Source organism: Panulirus ornatus, chromosome 2 (genome assembly GCF_036320965.1).
Source record: "Panulirus ornatus isolate Po-2019 chromosome 2, ASM3632096v1, whole genome shotgun sequence".
Taxonomy (NCBI): Eukaryota; Metazoa; Arthropoda; class Malacostraca; order Decapoda; family Palinuridae; genus Panulirus; species Panulirus ornatus.
The window spans coordinates 31,587,251-31,611,462 of NC_092225.1; the positions used below are offsets into that span (position 1 = coordinate 31,587,251).

The following is a 24,212-nucleotide window of genomic DNA, read 5'->3' on the forward strand; positions in this document are numbered from 1 at the left end:
AGCGTGGTTGAGAGAGCAGAAGAGGGTGTTTTGAAATGGTTTGGGCACATGGAGAGAATGAGTGAGGAAGATTGACCAAGAGGATATATGTGTTGGAGGTGGAGGGAACGAGAAGTGGGAGACCAAATTGGAGGTGGAAAGATGGAGTGAAAAAGATTTTGTGTGATCGGGGCCTGAACATGCAGGAGGGTGAAAGGAGGGCAAGGAATAGAGTGAATTGGATCGATGTGGTATACCGGGGTTGACGTGCTGTCAGTGGATTAAATCAGGGCATGTGAAGCGTCTGGGGTAAACCATGGAAAGCTGTGTAGGTATGTATATTTGCGTGTGTGGACGTGTATGTATATACATGTGTATGGGGGTGGGTTGGGCCATTTCTTTCGTCTGTTTCCTTGCGCTACCTCACAAACGCGGGAGACAGCGACAAAGCAAAAAAAAAAATATATATATATATATATATATATATATATATTTTTTTTTTTTTTTTTTTTTTTTTTTTTTTTTTATACTTTGTCGCTGTCTCCCGCGTCTGCGAGGTAGCGCAAGGAAACAGACGAAAGAAATGGCCCAACCCCCCCCCCCCATACACATGTACATACACATGTCCACACACGTGTATACATACCTACACAGCTTTCCATGGTCCACCCCAGACGCCTCACATGCCTTGATTCACTCCACTGACAGCACGTCAACCCCTGTATACCACATCGCTCCAATTCACTCTATTCCTTGCCCTCCTTACACCCTCCTGCATGTTCAGGCCCCGATCACACAAAATCTTTTTCACTCCATCTTTCCACCTCCAATTTGGTCTCCCTCTTCTCCTCGTTCCCTCCACCTCCGACACATATATCCTCTTGGTCAATCTTTCCTCACTCATTCTCTCCATGTGCCCAAACCATTTCAAAACACCCTCTTCTGCTCTCTCAACCACGCTCTTTTTATTTCCACACATCTCTCTTACCCTTACGTTACTCACTCGATCAAACCACCTCACACCACACATTGTCCTCAAACATCTCATTTCCAGCACATCCATCCTCTTGCGCACAACTCTATCCATAGCCCACGCCTCGCAACCATACAACATTGTTGGAACCACTATTCCTTCAAACATACCCATTTTTGCTTTCCGAGATAATGTTCTCGACTTCCACACATTCTTCAAGGCCCCCAGAATTTTCGCCCCCTCCCCCACCCTATGATCCACTTCCGCTTCCATGGTTCCATCCGCTGCCAGATCCACTCCCAGATATCTAAAACACTTCACTTCCTCCAGTTTTTCTCCATTCAAACTCACCTCCCAATTGACTTGACCCTCAACCCTACTGTACCTAATAACCTTGCTCTTATTCACATTCACTCTCAACTTTCTTCTTCCACACACTTTACCAAACTCAGTCACCAGCTTCTGCAGTTTCTCACATGAATCAGCCACCAGCTTCTGCAGTTTCTCACATGAATCAGCCACCAGCGCTGTATCATCAGCGAACAACAACTGACTCACTTCCCAAGCTCTCTCATCCCCAACAGACTTCATACTTGCCCCTCTTTCCAAAACTCTTGCATTTACCTCCCTAACAACCCCATCCATAAACAAATTAAACAACCATGGAGACATCACACACCCCTGTTGCAAACCTACATTCACTGAGAACCAATCACTTTCCTCTCTTCCTACACGTACACATGCCTTACATCCTCGATAAAAACTTTTCACTGCTTCTAACAACTTTCCTCCCACACCATATATTCTTAATACCTTCCACAGAGCATCTCTATCAACTCTATCATATGCCTTCTCCAGATCCATAAATGCTACATACAAATCCATTTGCTTTTCTAAGTATTTCTCACATACATTCTTCAAAGCAAACACCTGATCCACACATCCTCTACCACTTCTGAAACCACACTGCTCTTCCCCAATCTGATGCTCTGTACATGCCTTCACCCTCTCAATCAATACCCTTCCATATAATTTACCAGGAATACTCAACAAACTTATACCTCTGTAATTTGAGCACTCACTCTTATCCCCTTTGCCTTTGTACAATGGCACTATGCACGCATTCCGCCAATCCTCAGGCACCTCTCCATGAGTCATACATACATTAAATAACCTTACCAACCAGTCAACAATACAGTCACCCCCATTTTTAATAAATTCCACTGCAATACCATCCAAACCTGCTGCCTTGCCGGCTTTCATCTTCCGCAAAGCTTTCACTACCTCTTCTCTGTTTACCAAATCATTTTCCCTAACCCTCTCACTTTGCACACCACCTCGACCAAAACACCCTATATCTGCCACTCTATCATCAAACACATTCAACAAACCTTCAAAATACTCACTCCATCTCCTTCTCACATCACCACTACTTGTTATCACCTCCCCATTTCCGCCCTTCACTGAAGTTCCCATTTGCTCCCTTGTCCTACACACTTTATTTACCTCCTTCCAGAACATCTTTTTATTCTCCCTAAAATTTAATGATACTCTCTCACCCCAACTCTCATTTGCCCTTTTTTTCACCTCTTGCACCTTTCTCTTGACCTCCTGTCTCTTTCTTTTATACTTCTCCCACTCAATTGCATTTTTTCCCTGCAAAAATCGTCCAAATGCCTCTCTCTTCTCTTTCACTAATACTCTTACTTCTTCATCCCACCACTCACTACCCTTTCTAATCAACCCACCTCCCACTCTTCTCATGCCACAAGCATCTTTTGCGCAATCCATCACTGATTCCCTAAATACATCCCATTCCTCCCCCACTCCCCTTGCTTTCATTGTTCTCACCTTTTTCCATTCTGTACTCAGTCTCTCCTGGTACTTCCTCACACAGGTCTCCTTCTCAAGCTCACTTACTCTCACCACCCTCTTCACCCCAACATTCACTCTTCTTTTCTGAAAACCCATACAAATCTTCACCTTAGCCTCCACAAGATAATGAACAGACATCCCTCCAGTTGCACCTCTCAGCACATTAACATCCAAAAGTCTCTCTTTCGCACGCCTGTCAATTAACACGTAATCCAATAACGCTCTCTGGCCATCTCTCCTACTTACATAAGTATACTTATGTATATCTCGCTTTTTAAACCAGGTATTCCCAATCATCAGTCCTTTTTCAGCACATAAATCTACAAGCTCTTCACCATTTCCATTTACAACACTGAACACCCCATGTATACCAATTATTCCCTCAACTGCCACATTACTCACCTTTGCATTCAAATCACCCATCACTATAACCCGGTCTCGTGCATCAAAACCACTAACACACTCATTCAGCTGCTCCCAAAACACTTGCCTCTCTTGATCTTTCTTCTCATGCCCAGGTGCATATGCACCAATAATCACCCACCTCTCTCCATCAACTTTCAGTTTTACCCATATTAATCGAGAATTTACTTTCTTACACTCTATCACATACTCCCACAACTCCTGTTTCAGGATCCTGTATTGCTACTCCTTCCCTTGCTCTTGTCCTCTCACTAACCCCTGACTTTACTCCCCAGACATTCCCAAACCACTCTTCCCCTTTACCCTTGAGCTTCGTTTCACTCAGAGCCAAAACATCCAGGTTCCTTTCCTCAAACATACTACCTATCTCTCCACTTATATATATATATATATATATATATATACACACAGATGCTCCTTCACTTACGATGGGGTAACGATCCAAGAAACTTATTATAAGTTGAAAATATCATAAGTCGAAAATACATTTAATACTGTACATCAACCTACCAAACATCTTAGCCTACCCTAGCCTAATTTAAATGTTATCAGAACGCTTACTTTAGCCTACAGTTGGACAAAATAATTCAGCACAAAGCCTAATTTATGATAAGATGTTGATATCTCACCATCATAAAGTCGAAAAGTCTTAAGTCAAACCATCATAAGTCGGGGTCATTTGTATGTTATATTCATTTTCTAATGGTAGTGGAAATTTTTAGTGGCATTATGAAAAAGCATTTTTCTTATAGGTAAAACTCATTTTACTTTGCATCATGTTTTTAGGAGTGCTCCTCAAATGTTAAGCTAAGACTGCTTTATATATCTGTATATTATTACAGTTATTATTCTAGTACCACAGGGTTCATTCTTTTCATGAGTTGGACATTTTTTAAATCATGATAGGGGGATTGTTGTTGTAATTGAAGATATAGTTCAAGCTGAGAATGCACTTCACACACATGCTTTGGGGGAATAAAATGAGAGCAGCAGAATTCAAAGTACAATTGATTTTAAGTTTACATATTGAAACTTTGTCGTTCAGTAGGCACGTACTTCAAAAGCCAATCATTGCAGTTTATGACCTCAGCAACTTAAAGCAGGACTTAGTGACTCAGAGCAAATCTCTGTTTCCTTATTGATATAGGATGAATCTATTCTTTTTTTGATAGGCGGGCATTGAAATAAGATTGTTTTAATTGGGGCAGTGTTTTATGGAGCATACCTGATTTTGGATTTGGTTGAACATCTCACAAAGATTGCATCCCCTATTTAGTAGTTCTCTTTTGTCTGCTGATCCACTATTTGTTTTTTATATTTGTAACTGTATCTGTATTCACTGCTGTTTTCATCTCATGCAGTTGAATGAAAGTTAAACTCTCCAGATTATATGATAATTAGGTCAAGTTTATCTCCCTTCTTTAGTTCCTCTTCTGCTTGTACTAAATTTTGTTACAATCAGCTAGCTTTCTTTGGTGATGGTGGTGGTCTGAATGTCACTAAGTTTATCTTATTCATAGCAGGAGTACTTGTTGCAATCAATTGACTTTTTCTGTGATTTCTTTTTACTATCTATTCCCTCTCAACCTTCAAGGCTTGCTTCCTATTTCACTTTCTGGTTTATTCACATTTCTGTCACATTCATAAAAATTACATATTGTTATCTTTGTATATTCAGTGAAGCAATGTACTTCTAATTTGGAATTTTAAATCTTATACTTTATACATTAGTAAAGATAATGTTCCAAGGATTTCATAGTGTTACTAATTTTCTCCTCTAATTTCTTTCTTTACTTAGTTTCATACAAGAAGAGATTTAATTTATGTTCTGTTATATATTGTTCACTTTCATCAATGATTTCTTGTGCAATTCTCATTCTTGAGGTGATTTGTGTCGATAGGTTTTCAACTACTATAGATAGATTCCATTATTTTGCTGTTTTCTGTAATGGTTTTGGTCACCATTGTAGTTTTTTTATTTTGACCTGATTCCTGCTGGTTGGTAATTTTCACATGCAGGCCACCTAGAGGTATGTTCTGGTGTTGCATTTGTTTTGTATTTCATCTTTCATCTCCAGGTATCTTTTAATCATATTCTTACCTGTGCATTATTCTTTTTTTCTTGTTGCATGGCCTCCAGTTATTTTCAGTTCTTTGATTATGTCTGTTGTCATATCTCCATTTTGTTTTTTGTACTCCTTAATTTTTCATTTCTTTCTCCATTTCCATCACTTGTGTTCGAAATTTTCACTTGATGTGTAAAACTACATTTCTTTTCCCAGTAACATTTCTGTAATTTCCGACATTAGTAGCTTGTTTATTTTCATTAGACCTTTTGGATATGTACATCTGCATCTGTCTTTCCATTTGCAGGTGTGATGTTTGTCAAAGTTGTGGCAAATTTCAGGCAGGGCAGATTCACGTTCTTCATTATTGTCACATCTTCTGGCATCAAGGATTCCTAATTGAAATACTGTTTCCACAATGTCAGGTGTTTTTTATCTAATTTTGTGGTTGAATTTTCATCAGCTTCTAAGGTTTTGTTAATGTGTTTCTGTACATCTTTTTTCTATGCTCTCATCTTGTCCATTTCTCTCTTGTCTTTTGGTTTTCATTTACCTTTTTATTGTTCTTTAGTTTCACAGATGTCTTTCATTTCTGCTGCTCTACTCCTGGGTTCTACTTTGTTCTCTTTGATATTAAGATTTTTTTTTTATACTGAACAAACATGATGTGGGCAAAACATGCCCCAATCATGGCAGTCATAGGTGGAAAGAATGTTCTACCATTCGAGATGCTGAGTCTTTTTTATGAGTGCCGCTTGCTCTTTAGGTTATGCTATACCACTGCCAAGCATATAAGGTACTACATGAGTATTTTCAGGCTTACCAAGTGAGTTGTGTGGTACAAAGATTATTACTTATAGTTTTACATGAGACATTTCTGTTATCTTGTATGAGCGACACAGCAACAAAACTTTTCATATGACAAGAGGATGCAGATCCCATAATGGCATTCTTGTCATATCCACATCAGATTTATCTGTATGAGGGTAACATTTTGGCTGTAGTGTGTGGAAATAGTGAGCGGGATACCATTACAAATATCAATGACCATGTATTTTGCCTTGAGAGCAGAGGCTGCCATTTGGAGAATTGGTCCACATATGATGTCAGGTGCTCTCAGTTTAAGATAACCCCATATGTGATCACATACCTTCTTAGGGTTAAAGGAAGAAAGGTTATAGGAAAAGGGAAAGGAAAAATAGAATTCAACCGCTTCGCTGTTAGAGAAAATGGAGGGTTATCACAAAAATCAATCCTCATGTGGCCTGTCTCCATCCAGAAATTATATGAAGCAGCAACAGGATGTGTGACACAAGTCCAAGCCTTGATGGCAGGAACACATCCAGACATGTCACAAGAGCAGTGGGCAAAATAAGGCCTGTAGTATGAGGGAGAGGGCAGCACCATCACAATGAACAGAAAAGGATAGTTGGAGAGAAGTGATGCCTAGAGAATCAATGTGATGGAAGACTTTTATTCTGCCTTAGCTAATAGGGAGATGGAGGAAGAGCCACCCCAGATATGTAAGTGGTATTGCATACTGGGGTGAATAAAACCACTGTAGATATGAAGTAGCTTTATACATGAAAAATAAGTAAAACTCTTATACAATACCACCATCTTTTGGGAAGCAGATATTGTGATGTTGATTATGTGGTGTATCCAAGGTAGAGTAAATGATATGATTATGCTCAACTTGTTCATGTTATTCCTGGATTGAATTGTAGTGTTTTGAAGCTTGATGGAGGTATGCAAGTGATATTTAGAAAGAGTTATAGGTAGATCTTGAATTTCAACACTAATGAATTTGATTTGATTTGTTTTTCCACCCTAATGCTTCACGGAGAGAAAATATGCTCTATGCAAGAAAGAAAATGCAAAGTAGAGGAAGGGAAAGTGAATTGATGAATGTATGTTAATATCATCAGCATAACAGCGTATCAGGTTAAGAATTGAAGAGAGGTCTTACCATACTTTGCCTGTTTGAGGTTACATTACAAGTGGAAACTTGTCTTCTGCAAGGATGTATCATCATCACTGGATTCAAGGGAGTACAATCTTTCTCACTCCAAAGGAGTCCATTATTTCCCTACTGCTGATTATAATGTGGCCTTAAATCAGGAGGAGCCCATAATAGATGTCTTAGGATAACACAGATAAGTAAGAATAGTTAGATAGAGAAGATCTTATTTGAAGAGAGGAAAGACAGTAGGTGACAAGACAGAACCCTCAGGGACACCATGAATTGTCCCTATTCATGTACCACATTTTCTTTTTTGTCACTTTCTCTACCATTAGTCCCCTATTTCATCATTAGAATAACTTAGTGGTCATTTCATAAGTTTCTCCTAATCCTTCTGAATGTGATTATTCTCTTTTATAACTTGATACCATGGTCTTTGTGAACAAAATGCAGTGTACATTTGATCATATTTGCATTAGTTTTTTCCACATCCAAGAGAGCCACAAACCTATCAGTATAATTGAAATTAGAGTAGGGTACCATCATTATAAGACATAGCATATATAATAAAGAAATCATGCACAATACCATGATAAGACTGACTGATTGAGACTTGTTCCACCTGTTATTTTGATTACCATATACTATGAATTATTCTTACTCTTGGAAAACATTTTCAGAATAAAAGCATTATTTACCCTGTGTGCTTTTCCTGATTTTATCTGTTCTTACACATATATACGTCCTTTTGAGTTTGTCTGATAACAATTAGCAAAACTGAAAATATTGAAAAGTTTATAGGAAAACATAGGAAATGGATTTTGAGTGAAGTAGACCAGTCATCAGAATTGCAAAATGAAAGTGATGTGAGTTCGAGTTCCCTGGTAAGTTTCTGCTAGTATTTCCAAGTTTGTAGATTCTTTTGTATGTATATGTGTCTCTTATTGTATAAAACATTTTTATGTTAATTTGATGGTTATTTGTGTGCATAGTATTGGTATGTACATTATAAGTACACATATACAGTACAAGTTGATAGTTTTTGCAGTTAAATACTGGTATGTATAGTATTTTCAGCTGTTGTAGTTTTTAGACAAGTAGTTGATGTTTTCAGTATTATCCTGTCCACATATTTATTTCTTTATTGATTAATTTTGTCATACTGCTTTGTTAATGTTTTGTTACCCAGATGTTTTTGCATACTGTGTAATAAGTTTCACACACAGTGCAGTTCTCATGTTTGTTTAGAGAGTTACACACATGGCACTGACTTCACACAGTTATTGTGTGAATCATCAGTGTAAGCAGTTTATAATAGCATTTGTGGTTATATCTCTTTTGCAGCAAAAAAGTCCATTAACGTTATCAAAATGAATTGATTTAATGACATTCTTATTTCAGTATGTTAATGATACTGAGCTTGCCCTCTCTTTCAGTATCTCTCCTTTACTAATTCTGATGAGCCCTTCTTAACATATATATTCTTATATATAGAGCAGTGTGTGACTGCAGGCCATGGTGTTGATGATAATACATTAATATCAATCTTTTTTATTCTTAAGTTGAATAATTTCAGGATGTTAAGTGTATATGAATATCATCAGGCATATTACATATAAAATGTAATCCTCACCCTTCCCTTTGAAATGCTGATCTTTGTTTCATCTGCATATCATCTGCTTAAAGTCATTCTTCTGTTGTTTTGGTTTCCTCATTAAGCAATGTAACTAATTACATATTATAATGTATATAATTGGTTTATTTGTTGCAGACTACACCCCATGTAATTAGCAATATCTGTTAATACTGTATACATCATGTGCTTACTAACTGGTCTTTCCACTAACTTTCCTTGATGATAGCATTTTTTTCATCAAAAGATAAAGCCCTATGACCACTTACTTGGTGGTGGTTAAAACTATGTTCTTCCCCTAAAGTGAGGTGTATCCATGATGATTCCTCCCATTTGGTCACCATAAAATGTATGTGGTTGGCAGATTCCCATTTATTGGACTCAACAACAATACAGCAACTTAGACTGTGACAGCATGGTGTGAAGGTGAAATGGCACAAAACCATCATTCTCATCCATTAATTTCTAGTCGCTCACTGGCATTTTGAGGTCCTGCTGACAGTTGCATAATGTTGGTTTGCAGTATTTCTACTTTAGCTTCTGAGCTCCACATTTGTTAAATAGTATTTTAGATATTCATTTGTGTATTTTCCATGACAGTTTGTAAGTACCAGTACTCAGTTATACCAAGAAAAACTAATGTACCCAAAGACAAGATGGTACCCCTAGACTTTATTTTGGTTATTCAGCTAACGACCACCAGGGGCCCCAATTTATGATGGGATCATATTCCATGAAACCTTGCTTCAAGTTGGGGTGCTGTAAATCTAGCAATCAAAACCCATTATGTGAGAAGGTTATGTTCATGAGCAAATTTTTCCATATCTAACTCATATGTGTGAAATATACAGTACATGAAACAAGTTAATCAAGCTCTCATAGCATATGGTTTGAATGATATTTAAGCTTTTAAGATTCACATATGATCTTTGCCCTGTGATCCACATCCACAATCAAAGAACTTCACCAAGATTTCTCACCACAATTTCAAGGCAATATTTGAGTTGCATTAAGGAGGAGGCATCTATAGTTGCCAAAGTCTTCCATAAAATAATAATTTTCACTTACCCTGCAAACTCAATGGAGGAGTGAAGTGCATAGTTCATGTCACTGTTGCTATATTTGCCAATTTCTGCTGATGCATGTACAGTATCTATGGAGATGTAATAAAGTTGTTCTTGCATTTGGTTACGAAGGAATGAAAGCAGAATGACAGTCATCCCATCAATATTTAAGGTAGAAGAAATAATATGAAGACAACCGTGAAAACAACACTGTGATTACTAGTTGTGTGTTTTGGTGAGAGATTTTTACATTAATAATGCCCTGTCTGTTAACCTTGTATATAGGTATTATGTCTTTATTCCAATGTATACACACACAGACACACCAGCAATAGCAGATACCCATATATCAGCCAGCCCCAAGAGAAGGATGAATGTCTGGGTTTGGTTTAGGCCAGTTGCCATGCCAAGGATCAAACCCATGTGGTTTTGACCAGAAGGGAGAGGGTTGGGTAGGCTTGTCTGTGTGCACCAGGTGCTAGCATTCCTGCACTCATTGGCAACTCTGAGGTTACTGTCTGATCCACCCCTACAAACTAATTTTTCCCATTGTTTTTGTGAATATCTAAATAATTTTTTTTCATGGGAAGGTAACAGTCTACTGAAGAGAATCAAGAAGACAAAATGTATAAGACATACAAATTTACATATTATTTACCTAGTAAATATTGAACAATAAGTTTCTGTGTTTTGATGCTGCTTCATCTTCACCACTCATTTTTTGATATTTTTGTGAATATCTAAATAAAGTGGCATTATGGATGAAGAGGTTCATTTTAGTAAAAGAATAAGATGTATGAAGAGATTTCCCATGAGTTTTGTGAAGCTCTGGAATTTTAAGCCAACATAGAAAACCTGAAGAGTCCCATTTCTTATAGTCACCTTTCAAAGCAACTGATGGTATGGTTAGAAATCTCACTTAGGTTGAAGTTACCATTCTCCAGATGGACGATGGCTCATAGTTGTTAACATATCAATGGGAGACTTTATGGTTAGAGATGTGATTTTGGTTAGAGTTACCATTCTTTAGAGGGATATGTAAAAGTAGAAGTATGAACAATGGCTCAGAGTTGTTAACAGTTGGAAAGACTTGATGGTTCCTTGGACATTCCTCTTTCTGAACAGTTTCAAGTCAGGTCAGGAGGTTCAGTTCTTGGTGGGCACACCACAGCTATGCAGTGCTTGGTGAACAAGGTTCTTGCCATCCTTTCCCTTTTTTTGAGACTATCATATTCTTGCTAGTTAAAGTATCAAAGAAGCAGTTTATTCAAGTATCTTTCCTTCACAAAATTTGTATCATTTGGGCAGACACCCTATATAGATCCCAGTGTCTGAGATGACACTGGAGGCCACCTTCTTTTGAATATATCCAGTTGTAAGGAGTGAGTCGTTTAATGCATCTGTTTTGCTAAGGAAGCCGGTATCCTCTTACCAGCTTACTTTTGTTAAATTTTTTATTGAGATGGTAGGGGGTCAGTGTCTTGATCTTAGTATGGAATATTAAACTGAATTTATATATTTTTCTTTGGTAAAGATCCCCAAGATGATGATTATCAGTTTGACAGTTTCAGTTTCTCAAAGCTACAGAGTGAGTGAAACAACCCTGTTGTAGGAGGTTGTTGCATGTAATTACCTATTTGTACTGTATAGGTAGGGATTTTTATGTTAATGGGACCCCATCTGTTGAACACTTTCTACTATCATACAACCTCTTGACTCTGTGTATGCTTTTTGCATTAAGTCACTCTGTTCCAATCATCCACCTGTCTTATACTGTACTTTCTTACTAAATTTCATGTTATGTTCACTGGTTCTTTTATTCCTGTGTGTCCAAGTATTTTCCACTGTCCACTACATCAGTCTCTCAAAAACTTAAAGGTTGTGATCAGGTCACCCCTAACTCTCCCTCTTCCAAGATGAGCAGTTTAAAGGCTTCAGCTTTTCCCTGTATCTTAGCTCTTTTAATTCTGGTACCATCTTTGTTGCTCTCATCTGGACCTTCTCTGTGAGCTCTTTGTGCTATTTTAAGTGTCATGACTAAGCCTGAAAAGCATAGTCTAGTTTTGGCCTCATGTAGGATATGAATAGCTTGCTAAATATTACTTTATCCATATACTTGAAAGCTAATTTGATATTTACCAGCAGACAGTTTGTCTCCTTAGCTATTCTAATATGGGACTTGGGTTACAGGTTAGGGATGATGTCTCTCGCACAGAATCTCGAAGGTTACATCCTACTAGATAATAATCATATTGAGGACATCTTTCTCTTTGTCCCATGCTTGTTTTTTTTGCATTTGCTAGGGTTGAATTTCATCAACCACGTTTCTGACCACCTTTAGAGACAATTTAGATCTCCTTTATAAGCTGATACAGTCCTCTTAGCTTTTCACATTCCTCGTGACTTTTGCATCACCTGCAAACATGTTTAGATAGGATTCTATACCTTCAGGCAAGTCATTAAAGTAGATCAAGAAAAGTACTGGTCTCAGAACATACCTGTAGCCAGGACATATCCTGTGGCACTCCACTCATCATCTCAATCCACTTGGAAATGGTTCTTCTGACATGTGTCCTTTGTTCCATCCCACTGAGATAATCTATGCCGTGAATCAGGTTCCTTATTCTTATTTAGTGATTCTGCTTCATACCCAGTCTCCTATGTGGTACAGTATCAAATGCCTTCTGGCTGTTCTGATACTGGCAGTCCACTCTACCTTCTCTTTTGTCCAGGCCTGAGCTCACTCTAAGAAGTTAGTTACACATTACCTCCTTTCCCTAAAACTGATCTCTCTCTCTCTCACTTCTTAGACATGGGAAATTGCTGATAATGGGGGATTTCATTTATAAAGAGACAGACCAGGAGATGCATTCTCATGGCTATAGAAAGCCATGCAGACAAAAGACTTTAGTATACACAGGGAAATTTCCAGCGCTAGTGTGTCACAGAGGACACCAAGATGAGAAGGGCTGATACACCATCATTATTAGACCATATCTTAACTCATACCAGCATGGATATTAAGAACATTATATATGATACACTGGTTAGAAGTGATCATGTAATGCACAATTTTAAATATGTGGTGAAAGAGGCCATTTAAAGACCAGAGGTGTGATAGGAAACAGCAGATATAATTGTAGAAGCTACATAATTATATCTTTGGTAACGTGGATTGGTTATTGAAATGCAGTAACTAGGATCCAGGGTGTTGTATTGAAAGGTTCTGTGAATTTTAGAGTAAGAGAGTAGAGGCATGGAAACCTCAAGCACAGAGTGAATGGTACAGAAGAGGAAGGAATGGTACAACAAAAGATGTCATAAAGCAAATGAACTTTGGGAGATGCTGTGGTGATGATATAGATGGCACTCTACCAAGCTAGCACTGACAAGGTATGAGAGTACGGAATGAGTATAGCAAAACAAGAAAAGATGAACATACAAGAAAATCCAAAACTATTCCATAAATCTGTTGAGTCAGTTGATACTTAAAGTGCAACTGATCATGCTAAGAGATTCAGAGGTAAATTTTGTACAGGATTATGTAAGGATTTATGAAGGGATGAATAGCAAGCTCAAAAATGTTTTCAGAAGGGAAGACACTATAGCCCCAATGCCAGAGAAAAATGAACAGAGACAGTACTGAGATAACATCAGGCAGTTTGTTGATCTTTTCAGACCATTCTTAAAGATTTTAAAGAATCTGTTGTAGCTGATTTTTTTTTATGATTTTCATTGTATAAATGAAGTCAACAGTCTTACTGTATTTAAGAGTGCTGTATGGGAGTCTGTGGTTGTTGTAAATGAATTTTTTCACACCTTTTGCAGACCTTTTTTCTTTTAAGGAATCCTTTAGCTTCCTTAGAGTTTAATGTATTTGTTTTACAGGCAGTATAGCTCTGCAGTGTTGTCTCATGAAAACTTTCAAGGTCCTGAATCTTTAATGTATTAGCTTTACAAGCAGTATAGCTCTGCAGTGTTGTCTCATGAAAACTGTCTTTGGTAGCTTTGGGATGAGGAAGAATTAGTAGTAGTTGAAGATAATCTTTCATGGATAAGATTAATCCTAACCCAAAGTATTTTACTGAAAATGACTGTTAAATGTAGCTGCAAGTCTGTTTTCATGGGCTTGGAAAATGTTAAAATATTTTATCAACTTAGCACTACCAAAGATTTTCTTGGTAAAAAAAAAAATCTTCAAGAATCCTTTCAGTCTTTATCAGTAAGATATATTTCCAGTTAGACCAGGAAGTTATTTTCACTCCCATGGCTGCCCATTAGAGCCCATGATGTAAAGACAGCTGCTTTACCTTGGTTATTCTAAGGAATCTCTTGTTGGTTGAGATTAGCTAGGTAGTCTTTGATGTTCAATAAATGTAGGTTTTATAGGGTAAAAAGCCATTTTCTACAATATTCAAAGCCTTATTAGTTTCCATTTTCAGTTTTTCTCATTTCTTCTTTTCCCTGCTTTCCGTTCTGAAAAATTATTTTAAGATTCTGGAGAGTAATAGGCCTGAGGTAATAATATCAACAGCCAGTCAGTGGATCATGCCATGACATCAAAGGCCTAGGCAGATTGCTGTATAGCAGTTAAGGCCTGTAAATATGCATCTGCTGGCCTCTTAGGATTTTTGATGGTAAAAGGAAGTGAATTCTCATGGATGCATCTCATTTTAGGAAATAAAATGGTGTTGTACATCCCTCCCATCCACCCACTCACACACACACTAAGCAAGTGCTCTCTCAGATAATCATACAGTTCTGCTTGAAATAAAGGAATAGTTTATTTTTGAAAACGTAGTAATATCTACATATTTTTCTGATAACTTTTGGTATCTGAAATTAGCTCATTTTAAAGAGTATGACTGATAATATTTAAAAAGTATGTTTTGGGATATGGACTAGTATTTTGTTTGTTGATAGTTATTGTATCTGTTGATGTTATAGCCAGCATTGCTGGAGATTATTGGTCACCCAAAATTTTATGGTTAAGAAAAAAAAAATTTGCTGCTGGATCACCTGTGGTCTGTATCAAACTGATTTATCTATGCACTCAAGGTGATATTACATGCCAGCATTCCTTATTCACTTAAATTTTTGTCTTTTACGAGATTTGATATACGATATGAGGTATAACTATACTAACAGTAAATGTGCCAATTTACACATTCAGTCCCCATGTATCTAAGCACAACTTAAGGGTCAAGGATTTACCTGCAGCATTAGAAATAAATGCAATTTTTACATTTTTGTATTGCTTGTAATATAGTTGCTAACTGTTTGCATTACAAAATTTAGTAAGTTAAAGAAAATTGAGGATACTACACCTCACAAGACAAGGATACAGCATGAAAAAATAGAATGAAGAAAAGATACAGGAATGAGTATTTATAGGATTATGTGTTGCTTTGAATTGTATGTTAGACTGATAACAGGGACTGCAGTGTGAATGTTGCCAAGTAAGTGGTAATTTACTCATACTTAGTACTTCAGTTAACAGCTAAGGATCACTGCAACTGCGATGCAGTTATGGTAAACACACAAAACCATCAGTAATAGAAAGGAAAGAGAAACTTTTAGCTGTTGGCATTTACTTCTTTCTTTCAAATATAGGTATGTACCTCTGTAAACAGCCAAGACCAGCTGGGGCTGTAATACAAGAAGGCCAAAAATATCACTTTTCCTGTTGCTATTACTTTGTTCTTTGTAGTATTCAGTGGACAGTCATGGCCAGTCGAGACTGCATCATGATTGTATGTTCACAGATATTAACTATCATACGCAATTGCTTATCTTTGAAAATCTAATTTGCCATCATTTAGCTCCTGTTCAGAAATCACAATTACAAAAATGTATGATTGATGATATTTGAAATGTATGGTTTGGACTGTAGACAAATATTTAGTGTTTTTATTGATAGTTAAACCTAACTGAAACTGCAGTATGAATGTGCTCAAACGTGAGGAATCACTCATTCTTTACAGACAGCACACATAAATTTAAAAAGTTATATGATAGTAGAGAATGTTTAAGAGATGGGGCCCCTTGAGTGTAAAACTCCCTCCACATACAGTACAAAATAGATAATTGCAGAAAGAATGCCTAAAGGAGAAATATTGTACACAGTCTTCATTTCTCTCAATGTCCACTTAGGGCTTCAGCATGAATGTAACTAGAAAAAAATGAACCATCTACAACAGGTAGAAGGTTAACAAGATGAATTTTCCTCCATAAGAGACCTTAATCTTCCTTCATATTATTTCTTTAGAAAGCAGAGTCTGCTTTGAAGACTGGAGTTTGAATGTGGGTCCCATGTAGATCAGATGTGGACAGACAAGATCAGGTTAGTGTAGAATTTGACTCTGACAGAAGAAATAATGCCATTTCAGAAATGAGGGCAAAATTTTTACCTTATCCTTAATTTGTCCTCTCTGATATTATTCAACAGCCAGTTACACCTATGATTGCCACCTGAATGGTGAATGTAGTCAAAGAAACGAATCATTAGTGACGGAAAGACAGTGGGAATGAGAAAACAACCAGTTATTGTTTACAAAGTCTAACTTTTCCTCTACAGTATTTTTATGGACAGCACAGATAAACTAGGACTGCACTGGTAAAATTTGTAAAAAGAATATACCATCTGTAGAATTGGTATGGACCTGCAAGGGCCAAATGATGTCATCAGAGTTTGCCTATTTGTTGATATGACGTCACATAATTAAAAATGCCACATATTTACAGGTACTTCGTATAATTTGCTTATTTTGCTGGCATCACCTTCATGTATGCTTGAGGTAAATGCATCTCAGCACATTAATAATTATTCATCTTCCATCTTTTCATTTTGTAAGCCAATAATGTGTTACAGTTCCTTCATTTTACCTGTTTTAGCAGCTAATATTACAGGTAGGATTCTTGGAACCTCAGCTTTCACAACAGCCAAAAACAGTAGCCAGCAATTCCCATCAGACATATTTGCAGCAGCCACACAATAGTTAGTCCATATCTGCAGGTTTATCCCAGCATACCCATGGTTCCCAGTTCCCAGCAGCCAAGCATTAGCCTGTTACACTAGTTGTACACCCTATTAATAGAATATTCTTTTACCCTCAGTTTTTCAGATTTTTTTTTGGTGAATTGTAACGTCTAGCAACAAGAGTGGAGCTACTCCTTGATTAATGATTTGAACCAATGTTCAAAAAATCTCCATATGATGTGAAAGATCATGATTCTTTGTTAATCCTGAATAATGGAAGATTCTCCAGCATTTCTAATATTTGCAGTTAATGACACTCCTCCGTGGAGACTCGGACGCATTGAGGAAACAGATCAGGAGACTCCAGTATGAGCCGCATGAGTTGGGTTCTCCCCTCCTCAACGCCTTCAAGCTCTTCGCCCCACAGCTGGAGAACGTTGAGCACTATCATCACCTCGTCGAGCTTTAGATCCTGAAAATGGTCACTCAAGGGATAAACCTTGATTGCTTGCCTTTATTCCATACTAATGATATCTGTTATTGTAATAAGATTTTCAGTGAAATCCAAAGCTCACTGGCTGAGGCTCAGCAGAGCAACAATTGTTACTTAAAACATTAGCTGTTATTTAGGGACAGGTTAAACAACTTTTTGAGAATAAGTCTATATATATATATATATATATATATATATATATATATATATGTGCTACCTCGCTAATGCAGGAAACAATGATCAAGTACGAACATATATATATATATATATATATATATATATATATATATATATATATATATATACAGGGTGTCTCAAAAAAATTCTGTCACACTGAATTTTTATTAATACAATGTCAATTAAACTACATCCAAGATTTATAATTCAAGATGGAGTACAACCCCACTACCATCATGATGTACGGGGTTATCTTGATGAGAATCTGCCAAACAGGTGGATCAGGCAAAGAGGTAGCATTGAATACCCCCCCACCTCATTCACCAGACCTCACACTAATGGATTTTTTCTTATTGGGAACACCCAAAAGATAATGTTTATTGCACAAAACCAACAACAATCGATAAAATAAAAGCAACCATTGAAAGAAAATGCTTCCAAATCCTAAATGAACTACTTAAAACTGTTTGCAACTCTATGGAACTGCATTGTCATCAGTATCTGGCCAGAATGGCTATGTTTGAACACAGGCAATAGCCCAAAATAATTACACATTTGCCCTCTTTCATTTGAATTATACATCTTGTATGGAGTTTAACTGACATTGTATTAATAAAATTCAAAGTGAGTATCCATTTTTTGAGACACCCTATATATATATATATATATATATATATATATATATATATATATATATATATATATATATATATATATATGAAAAAGTACACTAGTAGCAAGTGTGCAAAAGATGTAGGTAAAAACCACAAGAAAATGGAAAATACGAAGTGTCAAAGACATTTTCATATAATTACATGGTCAAGACTTTTTTCACAATATAACTATATGAATTTGTTCTTTTGAGGTTGTGCCTGCATATATATATTATATATATATATATATATATATATATATATATATATATATATATTGTTACAAAAGGTGTTACTGAGCTCCACCTGCAAGAGGGTACACTACAAGTGAAAAGTCAACTCTGGTGAAGCTATATCATTGGGTGTAGTTTCATCAAATAACTTCTTCCTCCAAAGGAGTCTACATTTCCCTGTCAATGCAACAGCCTTTAAAAAGAGGTCCAAAGTAACACCAGGACTCTTTCATAGAATTTGGTCCTGGGGTAATTGTGTGTGGGTATATCTTGGAGAGCAAAAATGAGTATGTTTGAAGGAATAGTGGTTCCAACAATGTTATATGGTTGCAAGGCATGGGCTATAGATAGGGTAGTGTGGAGGAGGTGGATATGTTGTAAGTGAAATGTTTAAAAACAATATGTGGTGTGAGGTGGTTTGATTGAGTAAGAGAGATGTGTGATAATAAAATGTGTGTGGTAGAGAGAGCAGAAGAGGGTGTTTTGAAATGGTTTGGTCACATGGAGAGAATGACTGAGGAAAGATTGACAAAGAGGATATATGTGTTGGAGGTGGAGGGAACAAGAAGTAGGAGACTAAATTGGAGGTGAAAAGATGGAGTGAAAAAGATTTTGAGTGATCGGGGCCTGAACATGTAGGAGGGTGAAAGGCATGCAAGGAATACATGTAGAGTGGATTGGAATGATTTAGTATACCGAGGTTGACTTGCTGTCAATGGATTGAACCATGGTATGTGAAGTGTCTGGGGTAAACCATGAAAAGTTTTGTGTGGCCTGGATGTGGAAAGGGAGCTGTGCTTTCAGTGCATTATACATGACAGCTAGAGACTGAGTGTGAATGAATGTGGCCTTTGTTGTCTTTTCCTCGTGCTACCTTGCGCACATGCAGGGGGAGGGGATTGTCATTTCATGTCATGTGTGGTGGGGTGGCAACGGGAATGAATAAGGGCAGACAGTATGAATTATGTACATGTGTATATGTGTATATATATATGTATACGTTGAGATGTATAGGTATGTATATGTGCGTGTGTGGACGTGTATGTACATACATGTGTATGCGGGAGGGTTGGGCCATTCTTTCGTCTGTTTCCTTGCGCTACCTCGCTAACAGAGAAGGGGGCCACGTGAGGATATTCTCTCAAAGGCCCAGTCCTCTGTTCTAAACACTACCTCGCTAATGCGGGAAATGGCAGATAGTATTAAAGAAAAAAGAAAGAAATATATATATATATATATATATATATATATATATATATATATATATATATATATATTTTTTTTTTTTTTTTTTATACTTTGTCGCTGTCTCCCGTGTTTGCGAGGTAGCGCAAGGAAACAGACGAAAGAAATGGCCCAACCCCCCCATATACATGTATATACATACGTCCACACACGCAAATATACATACCTACACAGCTTTCCATGGTTTACCCCAGACGCTTCACATGCCTTAATTCAATCCACTGACAGCACGTCAACCCCGGTATACCACATCGCTCCAATTCACTCTATTCCTTGCCCTCCTTTCACCCTCCTGCATGTTCAGGCCCTGATCACACAAAATCTTTTTCACTCCATCTTTCCACCTCCAATTTGGTCTCCCTCTTCTCCTTGCTCCCTCCACCTCCGACACATATATCCTCTTGGTCAATCTTTCCTCACTCATCCTCTCCATGTGCCCAAACCACTTCAAAACACCCTCTTCTGTTCTCTCAACCACGCTCTTTTTATTTCCACACATCTCTCTTACCCTTACGTTACTCACTCGATCAAACCACCTCACACCACACATTGTCCTCAAACATCTCATTTCCAGCACATCCATCCTCCTGCGCACAACTCTATCCATAGCCCACGCTTCGCAACCATACAACATTGTTGGAACCACTATTCCTTCAAACATACCCATTTTTGCTTTCCGAGATAATGTTCTCGACTTCCACACATTCTTCAAGGCCCCCAGAATTTTCGCCCCCTCCCCCACCCTATGATCCACTTCCGCTTCCATGGTTCCATCCGCTGCCAGATCCACTCCCAGATATCTAAAACACTTCACTTCCTCCAGTTTTTCTCCATTCAAACTCACCTCCCAATTGACTTGACCCTCAACCCTACTGTACCTAATAACCTTGCTCTTATTCACATTTACTCTTAACTTTCTTCTTCCACACACTTTACCAAACTCAGTCACCAGCTTCTGCAGTTTCTCACATGAATCAGCCACCAGCGCTGTATCATCAGCGAACAACAACTGACTCACTTCCCAAGCTCTCTCATCCCCAACAGACTTCATACTTGCCCCTCTTTCCAAAACTCTTGCATTTACCTCCCTAACAACCCCATCCATAAACAAATTAAACAACCATGGAGACATCACACACCCCTGCCGCAAACCTACATTCACTGAGAACCAATCACTTTCCTCTCTTCCTACACGTACACATGCCTTACATCCTCGATAAAAACTTTTCACTGCTTCTAACAACTTGCCTCCCAAACCATATATTCTTAATACCTTCCACAGAGCATCTCTATCAACTCAAGTATTTCTCACATACATTCTTCAAAGCAAACACCTGATCCACACATCCTCTACCACTTCTGAAACCACACTGCTCTTCCCCAATCTGATGCTCTGTACATGCCTTCACCCTCTCAGTCAATACCCTCCCATATAATTTACCAGGAATACTCAACAAACTTATACCTCTGTAATTTGAGCACTCACTCTTATCCCCTTTTGCCTTTGTACAAAGGCAAAATATATATATATATATATATATATATATATATATATATATATATATATATATATATATATATATTTTTTCCATGCTATTTGCCATTTCCCGCGATAGTGAGGTAGCATTAAGAACAGAGGACTGGGCCTTTGAGGGAATATCCTCACCTGGCCCCCTTCTCTGTTCCCTCTTTTGGAAAATTAAAAAAAAAAACATGAGGGGAGGATTTCAAGCCCCGCGCTCCCTTTCCTTTTAGTCGCTTTCTACGACACGCAGGGAATACGTGGGAAGTATTCTTTCTCCCCTATCTTCAGGGATAATATATATATATATATATATATATATATATATATATATATATATATATATATATATATATATATATATTTTCCGCTGTCTCCCACGCCTGCGAGGTAGCGCAAGGAAACAGACGAAAGAAATGGCCCAACCCACCCCCACACAAATGCATATACATACACGTCCACACACGCAAATATACATACCTACACAGCTTTCCATGGTTTACCCCAGACGCTCCACATGCCCTGATTCAATCCACTGACAGCACGTCAACCCCGGTATACGACATCGATCCAATTCACTCTATTCCTTGCCCTCCTTTCACCCTCCTGCATGCTCAGGCCCCGATCACACAAAATCTTTTTCACTCCATCTTTCCACCTCCAATTTGGTCTCCCTCTTCTCCTTGTTCCCTCCACCTCCGACACATATATCCTCTTGATCAATCTTTCCTCACTCATCCTCTCCATGTGCCCAAACCATTTCAAAACACCCTCTTCTGCTCTCTCAACCACGCTCTTTTTATTTCCACACATCTCTCTTACCCTTACGTTACTTACTCGATCAAACCACCTCACACCACACATTGTCCTCAAACATCTCATTTCCAGCACATCCATCCTCCTGCACACAACTCTATCCATAGCCCACGCCTCACAACCATACAACATTGTTGGAACCACTATTCCTTCAAACATACCCATTTTTGCTTTCTGAGATAATGTTCTCGACTTCCACACATTTTTCAATGCTCCCAGGATTTTCGCCCCCTCCCCCACCCTATGATCCACTTCCGCTTCCATGGTTCCATCCGCTGCCAGATCCACTCCCAGATATCTAAAACACTTTACTTCCTCCAGTTTTTCTCCACTCAAACTTACCTCCCAATTGACTTGACCCTCAACCCTACTGTACCTAATTACCTTGCTCTTATTCACATTTACTCTTAACTTTCTTCTTTCACACACTTTACCAAACTCAGTCACCAGCTTCTGCAGTTTCTCACATGAATCAGCCACCAGCCCTGTATCATCAGCGAACAACAACTGACTCACTTCCCAAGCTCTCCCATCCCCAACAGACTTCATACTTGCCCCTCTTTCCAAAACTCTTGCATTCACCTCCTTAACAACCCCATCCATAAACAAATTAAACAACAATGGAGACATCACACACCCCTGCCGCGAACCTACATTCACTGAGAACCAATCACTTTCCTCTCTTCCTACACTTTCTAAGTATGTGAGAAATACTTAGAAAAGCAAATGGATTTGTATGTAGCATTTATGGATTTGGAGAAGGCATATGATAGAGTTGATAGAGATGCTCTGTGGAAGGTATTAAGAATATATGGTGTGGGAGGCAAGTTGTTAGAAGCAGTGAAAAGTTTTATCGAGGATGTAAGGCATGTGTACGTGTAGGAAGAGAGGATATAAATATATATATATATATGGCGTGCATAGTGCCATTGTACAAAGGCAAAGGGGATAAGAGTGAGTGCTCAAATTACAGAGGTATAAGTTTGTTGAGTATTCCTGGTAAATTATATGGGAGGGTATTGATTGAGAGGGTGAAGGCATGTACAGAGCATCAGATTGGGGAAGAGCAGTGTGGTTTCAGAAGTGGTAGAGGATGTGTGGATCAGGTGTTTGCTTTGAAGAATGTATGTGAGAAATACTTAGAAAAGCAAATGGATTTGTATGTAGCATTTATGGATCTGGAGAAGGCATATGATAGAGTTGATAGAGATGCTCTGTGGAAGGTATTAAGAATATATGGTGTGGGAGGCAAGTTGTTAGAAGCAGTGAAAAGTTTTTATCGAGGATGTAAGGCATGTGTACGTGTAGGAAGAGAGGAAAGTGATTGGTTCTCAGTGAATGTAGGTTTGCGGCAGGGGTGTGTGATGTCTCCATGGTTGTTTAATTTGTTTATGGATGGGGTTGTTAGGGAGGTAAATGCAAGAGTTTTGGAAAGAGGGGCAAGTATGAAGTCTGTTGGGGATGAGAGAGCTTGGGAAGTGAGTCAGTTGTTGTTCGCTGATGATACAGCGCTGGTGGCTGATTCATGTGAGAAACTGCAGAAGCTGGTGACTGAGTTTGGTAAAGTGTGTGGAAGAAGAAAGTTAAGAGTAAATGTGAATAAGAGCAAGGTTATTAGGTACAGTAGGGTTGAGGGTCAAATCAATTGGGAGGTGAGTTTGAATGGAGAAAAACTGGAGGAAGTGAAGTGTTTTAGATATCTGGGAGTGGATCTGGCAGCGGATGGAACCATGGAAGCGGAAGTGGATCATAGGGTGGGGGAGGGGGCGAAAATTCTGGGGGCTTTGAAGAATGTGTGGAAGTCGAGAACATTATCTCGGAAAGCAAAAATGGGTATGTTTGAAGGAATAGTGGTTCCAACAATGTTGTATGGTTGTGAGGCGTGGGCTATGGATAGAGTTGTGCGCAGGAGGATGGATGTGCTGGAAATGAGATGTTTGAGGACAATGTGTGGTGTGAGGTGGTTTGATCGAGTAACGTGAGGGTAAGAGAGATGTGTGGAAATAAAACGAGCGTGGTTGAGAGAGCAGAAGAGGGTGTTTTGAAGTGGTTTGGGCACATGGAGAGAATGAGTGAGGAAAGATTGACCAAGAGGATATATGTGTCGGAGGTGGAGGG

The 24,212-nt window shown here is 38.2% G+C and overlaps 1 protein-coding gene across 3 annotated transcripts in view; it reads left to right on the top strand.

The window, feature by feature from the left end:
- LOC139755838 (popeye domain-containing protein 3-like) overlaps window positions 1–20,486 on the top strand; it is a 340,156-nt gene extending 319,670 nt beyond the window's left edge. For 2 of the 3 annotated variants that reach the window (XM_071674451.1, XM_071674458.1), the window contains one exon: window positions 17,263–17,398. In XM_071674451.1, coding sequence (XP_071530552.1) covers window positions 17,263–17,266 — 4 coding nt within the window. In that variant the 3' untranslated portion in view covers window positions 17,267–17,398. Of the gene's footprint in view, window positions 1–17,262 lie in introns of all 3 variants that reach the window. The other variant, XM_071674468.1, reaches the window with a different exon arrangement.
- Window positions 20,487–24,212: the final 3,726 nt, after the last annotated feature.